At 43.7% G+C, this 16,113-nt stretch overlaps 1 protein-coding gene across 3 annotated transcripts in view; it reads right to left on the bottom strand.

Moving 5' to 3' along the window:
- GARRE1 (granule associated Rac and RHOG effector 1) overlaps window positions 1–16,113 on the bottom strand; it is an 81,419-nt gene that overhangs the window by 17,929 nt on the left and 47,377 nt on the right. For all 3 annotated transcript variants that reach the window (XM_004765191.3, XM_004765192.3, XM_004765193.3), the window contains exons 3-8: window positions 8,864–9,070; window positions 5,056–5,196; window positions 4,742–4,837; window positions 4,447–4,608; window positions 3,411–3,569; window positions 454–551 (exon numbers count right to left, since the gene is read on the bottom strand). In XM_004765191.3, the coding sequence (XP_004765248.1) occupies window positions 454–551; window positions 3,411–3,569; window positions 4,447–4,608; window positions 4,742–4,837; window positions 5,056–5,196; window positions 8,864–9,070 (863 nt within the window). The remainder of the gene's footprint in view (window positions 1–453; window positions 552–3,410; window positions 3,570–4,446; window positions 4,609–4,741; window positions 4,838–5,055; window positions 5,197–8,863; window positions 9,071–16,113) is intronic.

Below are 16,113 nucleotides of genomic sequence, written 5' to 3' on the forward strand. Positions count from 1 at the left end.
TATAAATGTAATTAAATAATAAAAAATAAAAATGGCTCAGTCTGTCCCCACACTTCTAATGGCACGAGCTCAAGATCATCAGGGTTGTTACTGGAACAAAGGAGGAGAAGGGATTCTATGTTCTATGCTCAGCTTTAGAGAAATACTGGTGACTTAAGGAAAATGAGGTACTCTGTTCAAAAGCTGTGGACCCGGTAATAAAGAGAAAATAATTTTGGTCATTATGAACCATGAGTACATAACATTTTACTTATATTATTGGTCAAAAAGACTATTTTTCAGACATCTTGACTTCCTTCTCATGGACCGATAACCACTCCCCGTGTACCAGCCCAAGTAGCAAGACCTGACATGCCACCTAACATGGGGCTTGTCCAAAACAAAACAATCTTTTCAAAGATGTGTACACTTCAATCAGAGCCTAGGCTTGTGTTAATAGAAGAGTCACGTTACCATGTGGACGGGACTTGAACCACAATTCTGGAGCCCTCTAAGCTGATCTGGGGGGCATATGCTTCTTTATTTTCAATCTGTGCTGTGTCAACTACCACCTAAGAAAGAGAAAGAAAAAAACAACAATCAGCTTTCCGAGAGGCAAACGGATCACAAACAAATCTAATACATGAACCTACTGATGTGAGTGACTCTGGCAAGGCGGTCATGCAGAGGCCACTCCAGAGCCTCAGGAAGACAAACACAAGTAATAAAGATGACTGAAGACAGTTATACTTCAATGAGCAGAAACCAAATTCTGGGTGTAGGATGTACTGAACTTTGTAAGGACTTTCAGTACTTTTTCCAAACCATAAATATGTTAATTAGGAATTATTTTGTTTCCTTTATTTTAGGTTTTTTTTTTCACTTTATGCACTTGAAAGAAGTAAAACCATCATTAAAAATCTAACCACAGCTTCAGAAAAGTCCATTTATAATGACTGAATACAAGCTAGAAGTGGATGAAGCTTTTTTAATGGATCATTTTATTCTCAGCCATCAATAAAAACAGAATTAGTTCAGAAAGGTAAAGATGAGGGGCGCCTGGGTGGCTCAGTGGGTTAAAGCCTCTACCTTCGGCTCAGGTCATGATTCCAGGGTCCTGGGATTGAGCCCCGCATCGGGCTCTCTGCTCCAGGGAGCCTGCTTTCCCCTCTCTCCCTGCCTGCCTCTCTGCCTGCTTGTGATCTCTCTGTCAAATAAATAAATAAAATCTTTAAAAAAATAAAAAAATAAAAAGAAAGGTAAAGATTCTTCTTTCACTGATTTCTTCTGTTCTTTTCTTGCCCCCCCCCTTTTTTTTAAAGAGAGAGAGAAAAAGAGAATGCATGAGCAGGGCGTAGGTAATGAGGGGCAGAGAGAAACAGAGAAGCCCAAACAGGCTCCATACCCAGCATGGAGCCTAACGTGGGGCTGTATCTCACAACCCTGAGATCATGACTTGAGGCAAAATCAAGAGTCAGAGGCTCAACTGACCGAGCCAACCAGATACCCCAATGATTTCTTCTTATTTGGAATAGAGTCTTTAACATTACACAGATGATGTAGTAGCCTAGGTAGAGATTTTGACAAAATGATGAATATATTTTCAAATAACTAAAAGAATTTAAGAAAATAAGCATAAAGCACTTTAAAAATAAATCTTTTATGGGGCACCTGGCTGGCTTAGTCGGTGGAGCATCTAACTCTTGATCTCAGGGTCATGAGTTCAAGCCCCACATTGAGTATAGAGATTACTTAAAAATATATAAATAAATCTGCTATATTGCCAAAGTCATGCAAAGCTGCTTATTTTGATTCCAAATTCAGCCTCTAATGGAGCTGATTTCCACTGCTGCAAACAGAATTCCCAGAGCTGGTCTGCAATGTCCTTTGGAAAAGACTTCCTGTCCAAGTAATAGCCATTGTTAGACCAGGCAGGTGTTTCCTCTCTCCGCCCATCTGCAGAGCCATAATCTAAAGGTTCTTTGTCAGTCACACACAAAGGTGCCCTGGGAGCAAGGAGTAAGGAACTGGAAGAAGTTTCTGCTCTCGCAATAACATGGGAATTTTTTTTTTTTTTTTTTTAACCTACAGTGTTTTCCCAGAACAGTCTGTGTCCTTCTGCCTTACTTTACTCACTCCTTTTTGGAGAACGTATGCCATGGTTCAACTAGTTTCAGCTAAAATGACCTCTGGGAGTATGGATCAATTTCCTAGAGGCAGTAGGCTCTGACATACTTCAGCAGGGGGATCTCCTGCTTACTCCTTATTCCTTCTATTAGGGGTTCCTGTAGTAAGAACTAGAACCTAAAGGAAGCATAAGTCACCTGGCCCTATCCAAGGCAGCGCACCCCTGAGCTAGGATACCTGAGCCCTCACCCACGTGAAACAAGAGGACAGCATCCTCCCCACGGCTCCATTCATGAATAAAGTAGGAATTAAAGTAAGAAACAGTTCCTTAAACTTTCTTGATCTTGAATTAGTCTGCTTTAACCTCTGACTAAAATGCTGTATCTTGGGGTGCCTCGGTGGCTCAGTGGGTTAAGCCTCTGCCTTTGGTTCAGGTCATGATCTCAAGGTCCTGGGATGAAGCTCTCGGCTCAGCTGGGAGCCTGCTTCCCCCTCTCTCTCTGCCTGCTTCTCTGCCTACTTGTGATCTCTGTCTGTCAAATAAATAAATAAGTAAAATCTTTTAAAAAAATAATAAAATGCTGTATCTTTTCAAAAAGTAGCCATTTAATTCTAGAAAGTAGAATTAAGTATGTAAGGTTATATGGGTCTTAGATGCCAAACAAAAAGCTAGATGATGATTTCAGATGTTGATTTCCTGATCCGGTCCAACTCTGGCAGAAGTTACCCTTCTCTCCAAAGGTGAAAGGACTAAACTTACTTCATAGCCAAGAAGGAGAGAAACAGAGCTGGGATACAAAGTGACTGGTCAGGGGACGACTTACACCATGGCGGTTTCTCAGAGGAGGTGGTATTTGAGCTGACATCAGGAAGCTAAAGAGTAAGTCACATAAAGACTAGAGAGGAGGAGTCTTGGGTAAAAGGAGCAGCCAAGTGCAAATGCCTGAGACAGGAAGAGCCTGGCACATTTGAGACCCCATTGTCACTCCAGGGTAGGTGAGCCAGGTAAAGAGGCCCTCCCTGTCAGATCATTACGGATGTTGTTTTCTTTAAAATGAGGAAAACCTACAATATCATTTTGGAGCTAGGATCCTGGAAAATGCATACCATCAATCTATAAAAGGAATCAAAAGGGCTTTTTAATGCTGCTGTTCTTTTACCTTCTCCACGTGGTCTGTACCCTGCAGGACTGGTGAACTTTCAAAATGATTCAGTATTTACACACCTGTGCCCACACCACGTGCCCCATGCTGGACACACGGCTCCTGGCTCTCTCTCCCCTGCATCCCACACTGACCACTCACCAGTCCAGCCTGGCCAAAGAGCAGCTGCACAGCAGTCTTGCAGGCGCCCCGCCATGTGGACGGGCACACCTGGTTCAGTACTTCGGTCACAGGAAGCTCATCCCTGGGTGTGATTCCATTGTAGCAGCCCGCCTCCTTGATCAGCTGTAACATCGTATGCTACGGATTGAGAAGACAAGAGCTCACTGCCCAAGATAAAGCTGTGCAAGATTCTCAAATGTGTCGAAATGAATGGACAGGTACACAGCAGTCCTCCAGAAAAATGCACTTTGTTTCAGTGCACCCCCCATCACATCATTTTCATGTCTCAAGCAATTGTCATCAGATACCCTCAGAGAATATGGATACACGTGCATTAATATGTGCATGTGATTTCTATACTAGCACAAAATACAGCATCATATAGCCATTTGCTGATGCAAATTGGTGAGGAATTTGGAAATTCTGAATCCCTCTAAATAAGGAGACAAAATCATCTGGTAAAAATAAATACCAATGAAAACCTCAACTTTATTTTGGATGACCAAGTGGTCAGGTATGCAGGCTCTGGAAACAGACTGTATAACCTCAAATTCCAGTCTCCTCCTTTCTGGCTGTGTGAGCTCGGCCTTAGTTCCTCTAGCTGTTGAACAGAACAGAGCAGCGCCCACCTCAGGGTGAGCTTTAAACGAGACTGCGCACATGAACCCTTGGTGCCATGCCCGGCACACAGGATGGCCCACGAACAGTCATAGTCACTACAGTAGTATGACAAGACTTCTTATTTAATTTGCAGAAGTCCACTAAAACATTCAATCATAAACAGTATTTTATAATGTACTTTCAAAACACTTTATGTTAAACATTTAACCCAACTATGAATAAAACCCAGCAAATGTCTCATTAAGGTAAGTCACCACAGTCTGCTTTTAGACACCAATTTACTAATACCTTCTGCCTTGACTTCAGTTTTGTTTTTTAGTATCTATTTTTTAAAAGCCCCTGAAGAACTGTTTCCACGTTCACACCCAGTTGCTGAAACCCCATGGAAAGCTACCGTCTTAAGTTTCAGGTTGTCAGCAGCCGATTCGTTGAAGGAGACGCCCTTCAGGAAGTGTGATCCTATCTGCACGGGGACAGTGGGAAGCTCACACTGCATGGGCTGGGGGGGGGTCTGCCGCCGCCCTGTCTGCTGTGCCTCAGCCTCGCTGCAGCAGCCCTGTGAGAGGTTTGGAGAGAGGGGAGGAGAGGAGAGGTGACCCACGGCACACCAGCCCCAGATACCAGGCTCACTTGGGGTGGCAGGTCTGCCACCCCACAGCTCCCTAGAGCAACCAGAGAGGAAAACATACCTGTAAACTGGCTTCAATTGCCTTTGGATTCAGGTGGAAACCAGCTTTCATTGCATATTCACAGTGGCCTAAACTTTCCAGAGCTATTTTATAAGCCTGCAAAGAAATTGTTTTGTGAAGAATGAAGATTATACAGCAGATTATAAAATGACAACGTCCAGTGACAACAGAAATATAAAAGTTCTATAGTTAATTAAAAGGCTTCGGGCCAACTACCATCTTACTATTCTTTCCAATTGGCTCAACATCCCAACTTGAACTCCCTCCCCTGTTCCTGCCCTCGGATAACTACGTGCCAGTTGTAAAACACTGACCTGCAAAGCACTGTCGATCTTCACGTTCAGTTCTTTGAGCTGGTGCTCAGGAATCGGCGCGCTCTGAGAACAGAAGAGCTGCTGAACCTCGATGCCTGCCAGGCGGCCATCACAGCCTCTTTCCCTCAGTCTGGATGTCGCCTGCAACAAGAAACAGTGGCTGGTAGGTGACAGAGAATGTGAAAGGCATGAGCAATATTTAGAGAACAAGAAACAAAAAAATCAAACACAACTAAGTTAAAGTGAGAAACTCTCTAAGCGTGAGAGGTACACCAGACATTCTGGATTGTCTGTATTACCAGGTGAGAAGCCAGAAATTTAGGAAGACAAAATCAAGCATCTTGAAGTGAGAGCAAAGCAGGGTACCTGGGTTGCTCAGTGGGCTAAGCCTCTACCTTCGGCTTGGGTCATGATCTGCCTGCCTCTCTGCCTACTTGTGATCTCTCTCTCTCTCTGTGTCAAATAAATAAATAAAATCTTAAAAAGAGAGAGAGAGAGAGCGCACCACTTGACTTAAGAAACCCTGGAAAGAAGACACACCCGTCTGCTATTAATTTTGTTTTGTATGTCAAAATGTCACATTTTTTTATTTCTCTGCTTTAAAATACAGAGAGGCTAGAATATTGGCACTTGGATTTTCCAGAATAATAATAATAAAAAAGAACATGTAAGGTTAGGTGCTCCTCTACACCAAAGTAAAAAGTCATGCCAACACAGGACAGGGAAAAAAGGTACATTAGAATGTTAAAGGAAAAATCTGCACCAAAAAATTAAAAACGTATTGTTTGGTCATTCAATGTCTATGAAGAGTACATAATCAAGACAGAGAAACAAGAAAACAAGAAAAAAAATGAATCAATGTCTTGCTGTGATGAAATGTAAGTTACCTATCCATGTGGGTCAGGACCAGAGAGTACAGAAAAAAATGTATTTAATTTCTTAGATGGGAGGAAGAATTCAGAATGAACTGTCCTTCAATTTTTCCATGTCCATTTTTGTTGCAACAATATATGTGTAACAAATGACATTTTTTAACAGCAATTTTTGTTCTTCTTTTGTTCTTCTGGTGTAGGAGTTGTAATATTTACCAAAATTGCAGTAAGGTAATTAGCAGCTATAATGCTATAAAGTTCCCAAAGCTCCACAAATGACCCATGACTACCATTCCATCCAGTTCCTGAACCCTAAGAGTCCACAGTTTAAAACCATCTGACTTCCTTTCTAAGACTCTTTCACTCAACTATTTAACCCGCGAGGTTCTGTGTTGGGTGTCACTGGATAGGCAGTCAAGCCCACAGCCTGGTGCCTACCATCCTGGAGCTGATAGCCTCATGGGCCAAACTAAAACATGTAAGACATTTAAAATGGAGAAAAACCCCAGACACTGAGACATCAGCATTTCAGTTATGAGTTCACAGAGGAGGAGGCGGTCAGCAGAAGTGTGGGATGGATAAGCAGACATGTCAGCGAAGAAACCAGAATCCAGTGAGCAAGGGGGACAGTGGCCACAGATAAGGCTACTGAGCAAGGCAGGAACCAGACTGTGGGACGAGGCAGGTCAAGGTGAAGGGTCGATACTTTACCCTAAGGAAATAGCAACACCATCCATTTTTTTTTAATACTTTTTTTAAAAAAGATTTTATTTATTTATTCGACAGACAGAGATCACAAGTAGGCAGAGAGGCAGGCTAAGAATGAGGAGGAAGCAGGTTCCCCGCTGAGCAGAGAGCCCGATGTGGGGTTCGATCCCAGGACCCTGAGATCATGACCAGAGCCGAAGGCAGAGGCTTTAACCAACTGAGCCACCCAGGTGCCCCAACACCATCCACTTTTAAATAGAGAGTGATGAAGGATGATAAGACAGGGAGGAGAGAAGGAAGTTCATTTACTGCAGGTGTCATGGAAGAGTAGTGATTCCCTAAATGAGAGGAGTGACAGAAAGGGACAGATCTGGGATAAAACTTTGCAGGTGGGACCTTCAGGGCTTATGGATTAGATGCAGATATGATGCAAAGACAGGAAGGTAAGTCTCAAGTTTTTTGGCATGAAGGACCCAGTGTGGGATGGCAGTACTTGCTAGCATGGGGAAAATCTGGGGAGCACCAGAGGTGTGGGGAAAGCTAAGACTGAGCCATAAGGATACCTGAGGTAAGCAACAGCTGAACACAGGGGCCTGGAGTTCCTGTATTCCAGTGACCAGAAGTGGACTGGTCACACGTATTTGAGGGCCCCCAGCACACAGGCAGTTTTTTAAGTCCAAGGCTAGGACTTAAAAAGGGTTCCTCCTATAGGAGGAAGGGGGCCCAGAACTGAGCCTTGAGAAACTGACATTCATAAGTTGTGTTGAAGAGGGGAAGCTAGTGAACTAGACAGAGAGAATGACCCAGGAGGTTAATGCCGGGTTCAGGGATGCCACAGGAAGAGAGGGTCTCCAAGGGCCCATGTTGTCGTGAGGGCTGGATGGAGTCAGACGGTTCCCTGGATTTGGCCACACTGAAGGCCCCAGTGACCCTGAGAAGAGAATGCCTGTTCTTGTGCAGGAATGGAAGCCGGATTTCAGTGAACTTAATGATGCTATTTATATACAGTTTTGTACTGTGCAAAATAATTACTGATGTCCTCCACAGATACATGCATTCAGAGTAAAAATACATAAATATACACAGGACTCACAAACTCCTAATTCAAAAGAGGCTATCACTACAAAGGAAGGGATGTGAGTAAGACAGTAAAAAGGTAAAAGGGAATTCAGCTGCATTTGTAAATAATATTTTTTTTTTTTTTCAAAGATTTTATTTATTTATTTGACAGAGAGAGATCACAAGTAGGCAGAGAGGCAGGCAGAGAGAGAGAGAGGAGGAAGCAGGCTCTCTGCTCAGCAGAAAGCCCGATGCGGGGCTTGATCCCAGGACCCTGAGATCATGACCTGAGCTGAAGGCAGAGGCTTAACCCACTGAGCCACTCAGGCGCCCCGTAAATAATATTTTTTTTCTGTTAAAAATAACAGGCATGAAAGGGGCACCTGTTTGACTCGGTAGAGCACATGACTCTTAATCTCAGGGTTGTGAGGTCAAGCCCCACATTGGGCACGGAGCTTACTTAAAAATAAGTAAGTGAGTAAGTAAGTAAACAAAAGGCACGAAGCAGCAACTGGTAAAGAGTTAAGATTCACTAAAAGATTCACTAAAAGGAAGACAGAGGGTAAATGGGACATTTCCTAAATGCTTGAAGTGTTTCATAATAATCTTTTTTAGAACGACTCAAAGGTGTGGTGGACAATTCTTCCAAGAAGTTGGCTGTGAAAAGAGCAGAGAAACAGGGCAGGACATCTCTGGATACCAAAGAGTATTAAAGTGCCTACAAGAAATGCGCTGTCACTGCCCACACCCCACCTGGCTGTCTGGCCAAGCACGGACCCTTGCAGCCAGCTCTGGCCCGTCTTTCCAGACTGAGGCTCCAGCCTTTTTTCCCTGGTCCCTCTTCCTTGAAGCTCTACTGCATTGCTCCTGGTTGGAGACAGGGCCTTTTCTCTGGGCTCCTGCACCCCGCACTCCTCCATCACAGCTCTTTCACCCTGTTTTTGTAGGCCTTTCCTCTGGGAGGCTAGGAGAGGAAGCCGTCACCCCGGTGCGTGGCCCACGCCCGGCACCGAGAGGCATTCACCATCAAATGAAGGAAAGAGGGAATGATAACATTCAAAACTAACACCTCTAAATGAAATACTGCTTTTAGGTACCAACTGGCAAAGGCTGTCCGAAGCCTCCTCTATTTGAACACAGGGCACCCATCTCCCCCAAGTCAGGGTTACCTCGGCAGCGCCCCGCCAGGAGCGCACAGCTTCCTCCAACTCGGGCGTGTGGCTCACGCCAGATAAGCCGCTGCCGCCACCGTTCTTCTTCTCTGGCACAACCACCTCGGCAAAGCAGGAGTGAGCCACGGGCTGGACCTTCTGTAAGGCCTGGGTCAAAAACTGGAAATGGACCTGCACCACCGTCAAGAAACATCGCCCCAACACCTGTGAAAACAAGAGAGCCGGGGGGGTGGTTAGCGTGTCGGTCGCCACTGCCATCAGTGCAGCACCTTGTTAACCATCAGTGTGAGCAGGAGGTAACAGAACCCAGAAATGTGAAATCACAGCAAGTTCGACAGTCAGCCTGCTTCTGCACGATGTTTGTTCTCATGTCTGTCTGCACCTGGGTGCCTCATGTCTACAAGCCAAAATGCTGCAACCCAATAGCAAAGCCCAAGTTTCAAATGGGCCTTCCCAGTTCCCACTGCTCTCCCCCCACCCACACTTCTGTTCTCTACTCCCCTCAGGTGGACTCTGGCTCACCCTAACCCTAGTTGTCTTTGGGCTCCTAACGAACGAGAAGAACCCACAGTTCCAGTTATGTGTACACAGAATTCAGAAGGCACAATAAAAGCCATGCAAATGAAAATCTGAAAGGTCAGTTTGACCATAAGAATTCTATTAGAAATGAAATCCAAAGATACAAGTTATTTTGGTAACAGTGTTATTAACATAGCTGTATGTCATAATTCCAATCTTAGGAAACAAAGAAACAAAGTTGACAGTCTTCTAGGAGTCAACAAAACGTACTGGATGACTCTATTTGTCACAACAGTCGAAATTCACTCTCCTAATACCTATCAGTAGTTAGTTGGTTGATGGAGCTGTCCATTAGCAGATACTATACACAGGGGCGCCTGGGTGGTTCAGTTAGTTAAGCATCTGCCTTTGGCTCAGCTCATGATCCTGGGGTCCTGGGATGGAGCCCCACATCGGGAATCCTTGCTCAGTTGAGTCTGATTCTCCCTCTCCCTCTGTTCCTCCCTGCTCTTGTGCTCTCTCTCGCTCAGGTAAATCAATAAAATCTTTTTAAAAAAATACTATATACATAATACTATGCTAATACATACTGTTAATATGTAACTATAATAATTTTTTTTAAGATTTTTATTTATTATTTATTTATTTGACAGACAGAGATCACAAGTAGGCAGAGAGGCAGGCAGAGAGAGAGAGAGAGGAGGAAGCAGGCTCCCTGCTGAGCAGAGAGCCCGATGCGGGACTCGATCCCAGGACCCTGAGATCATGACCTGAGCTGAAGGCAGCGGCTTAACCCACTGAGCCACCCAGGCGCCCCATAACTATAATAATTTATATGCCAAAAAATATTATATACAATTAATATTTTAAGATACAAATGTGTAATGCCACCCTTGGCAATGGCCAAAACCATTCTCTGATTTTTTTTTTTTTTTTAGATTTTATTTATTTATGTGACAGAGGGGAGAGAGAGAGAGAGAGACAGAGAGAGCATAAGCAAGGGGAGTGACAACAGAGGGAGAAGGAGAAGCAGGCTTCCGCTAAGCAGAGAGAGTAAGAACTTGTCACATGCAAAGCAACTTGAGCAGAGAACTTCCAGATTACTGACAAGTTCTCTTAAATTTTAGTTGTGTTGTCCATACTAAATTTGACAATAATAACAAAACTATCTTTTATCATGTTCCATAACATTTACCATATTTTCCATGGAGGGTCTATAATATTTCATTGGTTCATACAGTAGATTACTTAGTCAAGAAATTACTTTATTGAGTTTGCAATTTATTCAGTTGGTAGGAGCACAGCTTGCTGCTAGCACTTGGTGCACTGCCTTGGGGAGGTGGGAAAGGATGGGGAACTGTTTCCACAGCCTTTACAAGGAACTAAAATCTGATCCTAGTGCCCACGCTTTGGCCCAGCCCTGTCCCCTGAAGCACCTAAAAGTAAGACTTGAATTGGGCCTTCTCACCTCCCAGCACACATTTTAGATGCTGTCCTTTTCCATCGCCACTGGTCAGAGCTCTGCTTCCTGGAGAAAGTCAGGCAAGTTTCAGTGGTAACATTTGTTCACTCTGATTCTCCCCTGTGGAAGTCACCAGGGCCAGACTAAAACAAATAAACTCACACAAATCTCACACCAAACCATCGGCCCTCTATGGAGAACAATTAGAGGCTGAACTCCCACCCAAACCTCCTGGGTTTCCACTCATACCTGCCTCAAAGCTCCTTCCCATGACTGATCTACGCCGGCTGGAGCAGGGTAAGGGACACAGAGGAAGCATCCTAGCAACCCAGAGTCACATGACAGAAACAGACTGAACAGCATATATTTCGTATTGTATGTAGCAGCACCTGGCCTTCAGGGAACACTTCATGTGTACATCATCTATGTACCATACCTACCAAGGAGCACCTCATTTCATCCTCAGAACAACGGTATGAAGTCAGTCCCATTTTACAGACAGTAAGACCGAGGCACAGAAAGGTTATGAAACTTTTTAAAGGAACACAAACTGGTTGTAACAGAGTGGTCACTTGGTTCAAGTGTCTATGCTCTCGGCCCCTGTGCCCCACTGCCTCCAACAGGCTAGACACGGCTGGATACAGCTGTGGGCTGGCAGCACCGAGACCAGGCACATGATACACTCAACCTTAACTGACCTAGGCCGGAATGAGGGTATCCTGAAGCCCCACGCAGCGCAAACACGGGAGGAGTGGAGTGGACTCCTCAGACACAAACTCTTCCTCCTCTTCCTTCCTCAGCCTCTTGGCAGGCTCTGGGGAGGTGGGAAGAGGAGGAAGTGGAAACACCAGGTACCATGTGCTGTGGGGTCACGTTCTTACAGCTTCTGACAAATACAATCAAGACATTCATTTGTTCAACACGTATGTAGTGTACAAATACTGGGTATGTACAAAGCACAACAAAGGCCAAAGGACACTACAAAAGAGATAGTGAGCAAGTCCTTTTCCTCATGAGGGTTTCTTTCTTTCTGTCTTTGTGTTTTTTTAAAAAGATTTTTATTTATTTATTTATTTATTTATTTAAGGGAGAGGGAGTGAAGTACACTCCCCGCTGAGTGCGGAGTTGGACGCAGGACTCCATGCAGGACTCGATCTCCGGACCCTGAGATCACGACCTGAGCTGAAATCAAGAGTTGGAGGCTCAATCACACTTTCTTTTCTTTCTTTTTTTGTTTTTTAAGATTTTATTTATTTATTTACTTGTCAGAGAGAGAGAGAGAGAGCAGAAGCAGGCAGAGTGGTAGGCAGAGGCAGAGAGAGAAGCAGGCTCCCCGCTGAGCAAGGAGCTCGATGCGGGACTCGATCCCAGGACCCTGGGACCATGACCCGAGCTGAAGGCAGTGACTGAACCAACTGAGCCACCCAGACATCCCTCAATCACACTTTCTAATGGTGGGGAACAAACTGCTAAGTCAACATTGTATGTCGGGGGCTGCTGGAGAAGGAAAACAAAGGGGCGATGCGGAAAGGAAAAAGCTCTCTGAGGGAAGGACTAAGGGAACAGGAAACTACTTTTCCCCCTTCTAAAAGGGAAAATTCTGGGAAAAGCCTGATGGCAGGAAAGGGCTGGGGTGCGTTTCTTGTGAGAGAAGGAGGATGTTGCTGCAGGGATAAGGGGGTAAAGATGCAGAACAGTTTAAAAGGCAGACATTTGGTATGTTGTCTCCACCATTTTTACATGTTTGACCTTGGATGAGTCATTTAATTTAAATTTCTTCCCTGTAAACAAGGAATGATGAGAACCAGAGCTCAGCAATCTCTCCCCTGCCCCTTCTTCCCACCCTTCCCCAGGATAGATGCAGCATCAGTCCCAGTTACAGCTGCAACAAAATATCTGTGTTGTGAACAAGTCACTAAAAGCTAATCAAATAGAGCTCTGCTCTAAAGGCTTACAGTAAGAGATGCATAAACACTGTGTTCTCTTGAGAGAGGACACAGCTCAACCTCCAGCCTGCCTCTACCCATCTCCTGTCACAGTCCAGGTTTCCTCCTGTAACAGATCCCACCGGCCTCCATCAGACCTGGGCCAGTCCTTGGGGCTTCCTGCCGAACCTGGAAGGAAATACAGACTCTAATGCTGTGAATTCGAAAGCATGCGACCTCAGGGCCGTGGCCAGGTATTTTGTCCTTTGCATGGAGACCACTGCCTGGACTGTGGGAATGGGGAAATGGGTGAGTGGGGAGGTCAGAGACACTGGAGTTTAAAACGTCAGCAGACAGACACCTGCAGCTCTAACAGCAGCTTCCATGTATAGAGTGCTTAACCCATACCAAGCACTTTACTTGCAAGGAAGCAACTCTGTGGGTAAGAGAAATGTACCCATTTTACAGATGATAACACTGAAGCTTCAAGAAAGAAGCCTGTTCCAATGCCATGTAGGTGATAAGAGGTGGAGCAGAGACCTGATGCCAGATATGTTCAACTCCAAAAGCTGTATTCCTAACCACCAAGCCACTGTCTCCCTAGGATATGATCCAGGATGCAGCCACAATAGTGGTGGCTCCTAAGAAGAGGGGAAGAGCCCTGTGCAGGAGCCCTGACTTCTCCCACATGGTGTCAGGACCCGGGATGGGAATGGAGACTGAGAGGCATGGCTCTGTCTTCTCTGGCTGTAGAAAAGGCACTGTGACAAAAGTTTCAAGCAGGACAGCCTGTGGCACTCCTAGATGGCATGAATCTCAAAAGCTAATGATTCCACAGCAGAGAGCAGCTGCTAAGACTGGCTGGAAGCAGCAATTTGAAACAGGGAGAGGGTGCAAGGGGCTTGGGAGAAAGAGCAGCTTCTCCCGCCTACTGAGGAATTCCAAATCCAAAAACATCTGTTCAGTCTTTCAGCACACAGTCTCATTTAAGAATTATGAATAAAGCAAGTGGAGTTAATTGACATTTGCATTTTTAAAAGATTAATCTAGGGGTACCTGGCTGGCTCTGTCAGAGAAGCATGAGACTCTAGATCTCAGGGTCATGAATTTGAGCCCCAGGTTGGGCACAGAGATTACTTAAATAAATAAAACATAAAAAAAAAAAAAAAAAAGATTAATCTATCCAAAGCATCCCAAGTTGATGGAATTTTAGGCCAATTTCAGACTTCTGCATTAAAAGAAACCTTTCAATGTGACTTAAATTCCCCATAAAGGCCCAATTCCTGAATAGAGACCATCAGTGACCTTGACCCTCTTGCTTCTCAATGTCCATGGAGCATTCTGGATATAATCAGCCTTTAAGGATCTACCAAAAGGAAATCTTGTTTTCTGGAACTCCCTGATGGCGGCAGGAAAGGGTAGGAGTTCACGTTCCCATAACCACGTCCACATATCACATCTGCTGCTAAGGGTGTTGTTTTGATGGACAGAACCAGAAAACCGTTTCTTTTTGGTGTTGTTTACATTTTACTAATTAAAACAGATTTTAGTTTAAGGTAACACTAATTTTGAATCCCAAAAGACCATGCTTTCTATGCCCCCACTGATGCTGAGGATCAATGGAACTCTACCTTCCTAGACATATTTCAAAATTTGGTTTTAGTTATGGCTGTTCAAGGCCAAGCAAGGCCTGACTCAGCCCTGAACACATGCCTGTGTTGGGATGATGGAATACCCAAATCTACTCCATCTCCCAACATGCCTTGTGATTTTCACATTAAAACACACAGTGTCTTATCCAGTTCATTTCCTACTCAACCTCACTTAACAATCTGTCTCTCTCACATCCCTGGAGTGAAGAACAAATAAAACTGTCACAAACACTCCCCTGTCAAACATTTCCAGGAAATCTAACATTTATTTCTGATCAGTTTAAAAGTCTAGAGTAAATGAAATGGAGTCGATCTGGATTGGCCGTTTTTATTAGAAATTCCAAAGTCATTCAATCATTTCTTTCTCTGCAATATTTACTTTTACCTTAAACACAACAGTTGGTTCCAAGTATCCTCAACCTTGCTCCTTTGTTCATATGATAATTCCAGAGTTATTACATAATGATCTAACCAATAGAGCAGAATGTGATATAGAGAACTAAATGCGTCTCCAGAGAAATAGAGAATGCAGCGGACCATGGCCAGGCTATGGAAACTGCTCTGCAAAGATTAGATTACAGTATAAAAATGTAAAAAACAAACACTGAAACTATGTATAGTCTGACCTAAAACCAATTACAGTTGAGTGTTAAAATATTTAAAAATTTTAAAACAGGCAATTAACAAAACAACAAAGATCTCTTTGCAGTCAATACTAACCTAGAGCAAGCTGCCATGCTACGTATAGGAGAAAACAAAGAAAGGGAAGAAAAGCTAATGTGTGCCCAAGAGTGGCCGAACCAACACCAAATGCTAATTATTCACACAAGATTATATATATTCTGCTTCTGGACATGCTGCCCTTGCCTGCTGGTGAAAATATCAACAGAGACAGTTTCAGAACTCCTACTTCATGGGCTGAGCACTCTGGTGCACAAAATCTTTTACAACAGTAATACATAATCACTGCAAACAAATTAGGGGGGAAAAGATCAGTTAAATAAAAATCTACTAAATATCACTAAATAGATATAACCACTGATTACATGTTTCCTCTACAGCCTACATTTGTACCTATAGATGGATTTTTTTTTTGCAAAAACGAGATTATATTTATATATTCTCTTTTATAGCCTGCTTTCCAAAAGAAAATATATCAACAATTTAATACGATGCCAACACACATAGGAAGTTTTGTATTTTAGCTACATAGCTAAAAATTTTTTTTTTAAGATTTTATTTATTTATTTGAGAGAGAGAGAGAGAGAGAAAGAGAAAGCATGAGAAGGGGGAGGGTCAGAGGGAGAAGCAGACTCCCTGCTAAGCAGGGAGTCTGATGCAGGACTCAGTCCTGGGACTCCAGGATCATGACCTGAGCCGAAGGCAGTTGCTTAACCAACTGTACACTGCTATATCCAGGCACCGTACATTGCTATAAATCTTAACATAACTAATAAGGATAATTATAAAATGTCACTCAGGACATGAAAACATGAAAGGCTACTCAAGGTAACTAAGTCCACATTAATTATGGTAAACAAAAGGACTGCTCTTCCAGTAATTTTTCCCATTGAAAATGCAAGTTTCCTCCATAAGTAAAGCAAAGTAATATTATGGGTTTCTACAGGCAGAGATAAAATATATTTAAGTTACCCAGACAAGCTTATGGCCTGGGAGCCTATCAGAATT

This window comes from Mustela putorius, unplaced genomic scaffold, assembly GCF_011764305.1.
Source record: "Mustela putorius furo isolate JIRA1106 unplaced genomic scaffold, ASM1176430v1.1 tig00000174_pilon_pilon_pilon, whole genome shotgun sequence".
Taxonomy (NCBI): domain Eukaryota; kingdom Metazoa; phylum Chordata; class Mammalia; order Carnivora; family Mustelidae; genus Mustela; species Mustela putorius.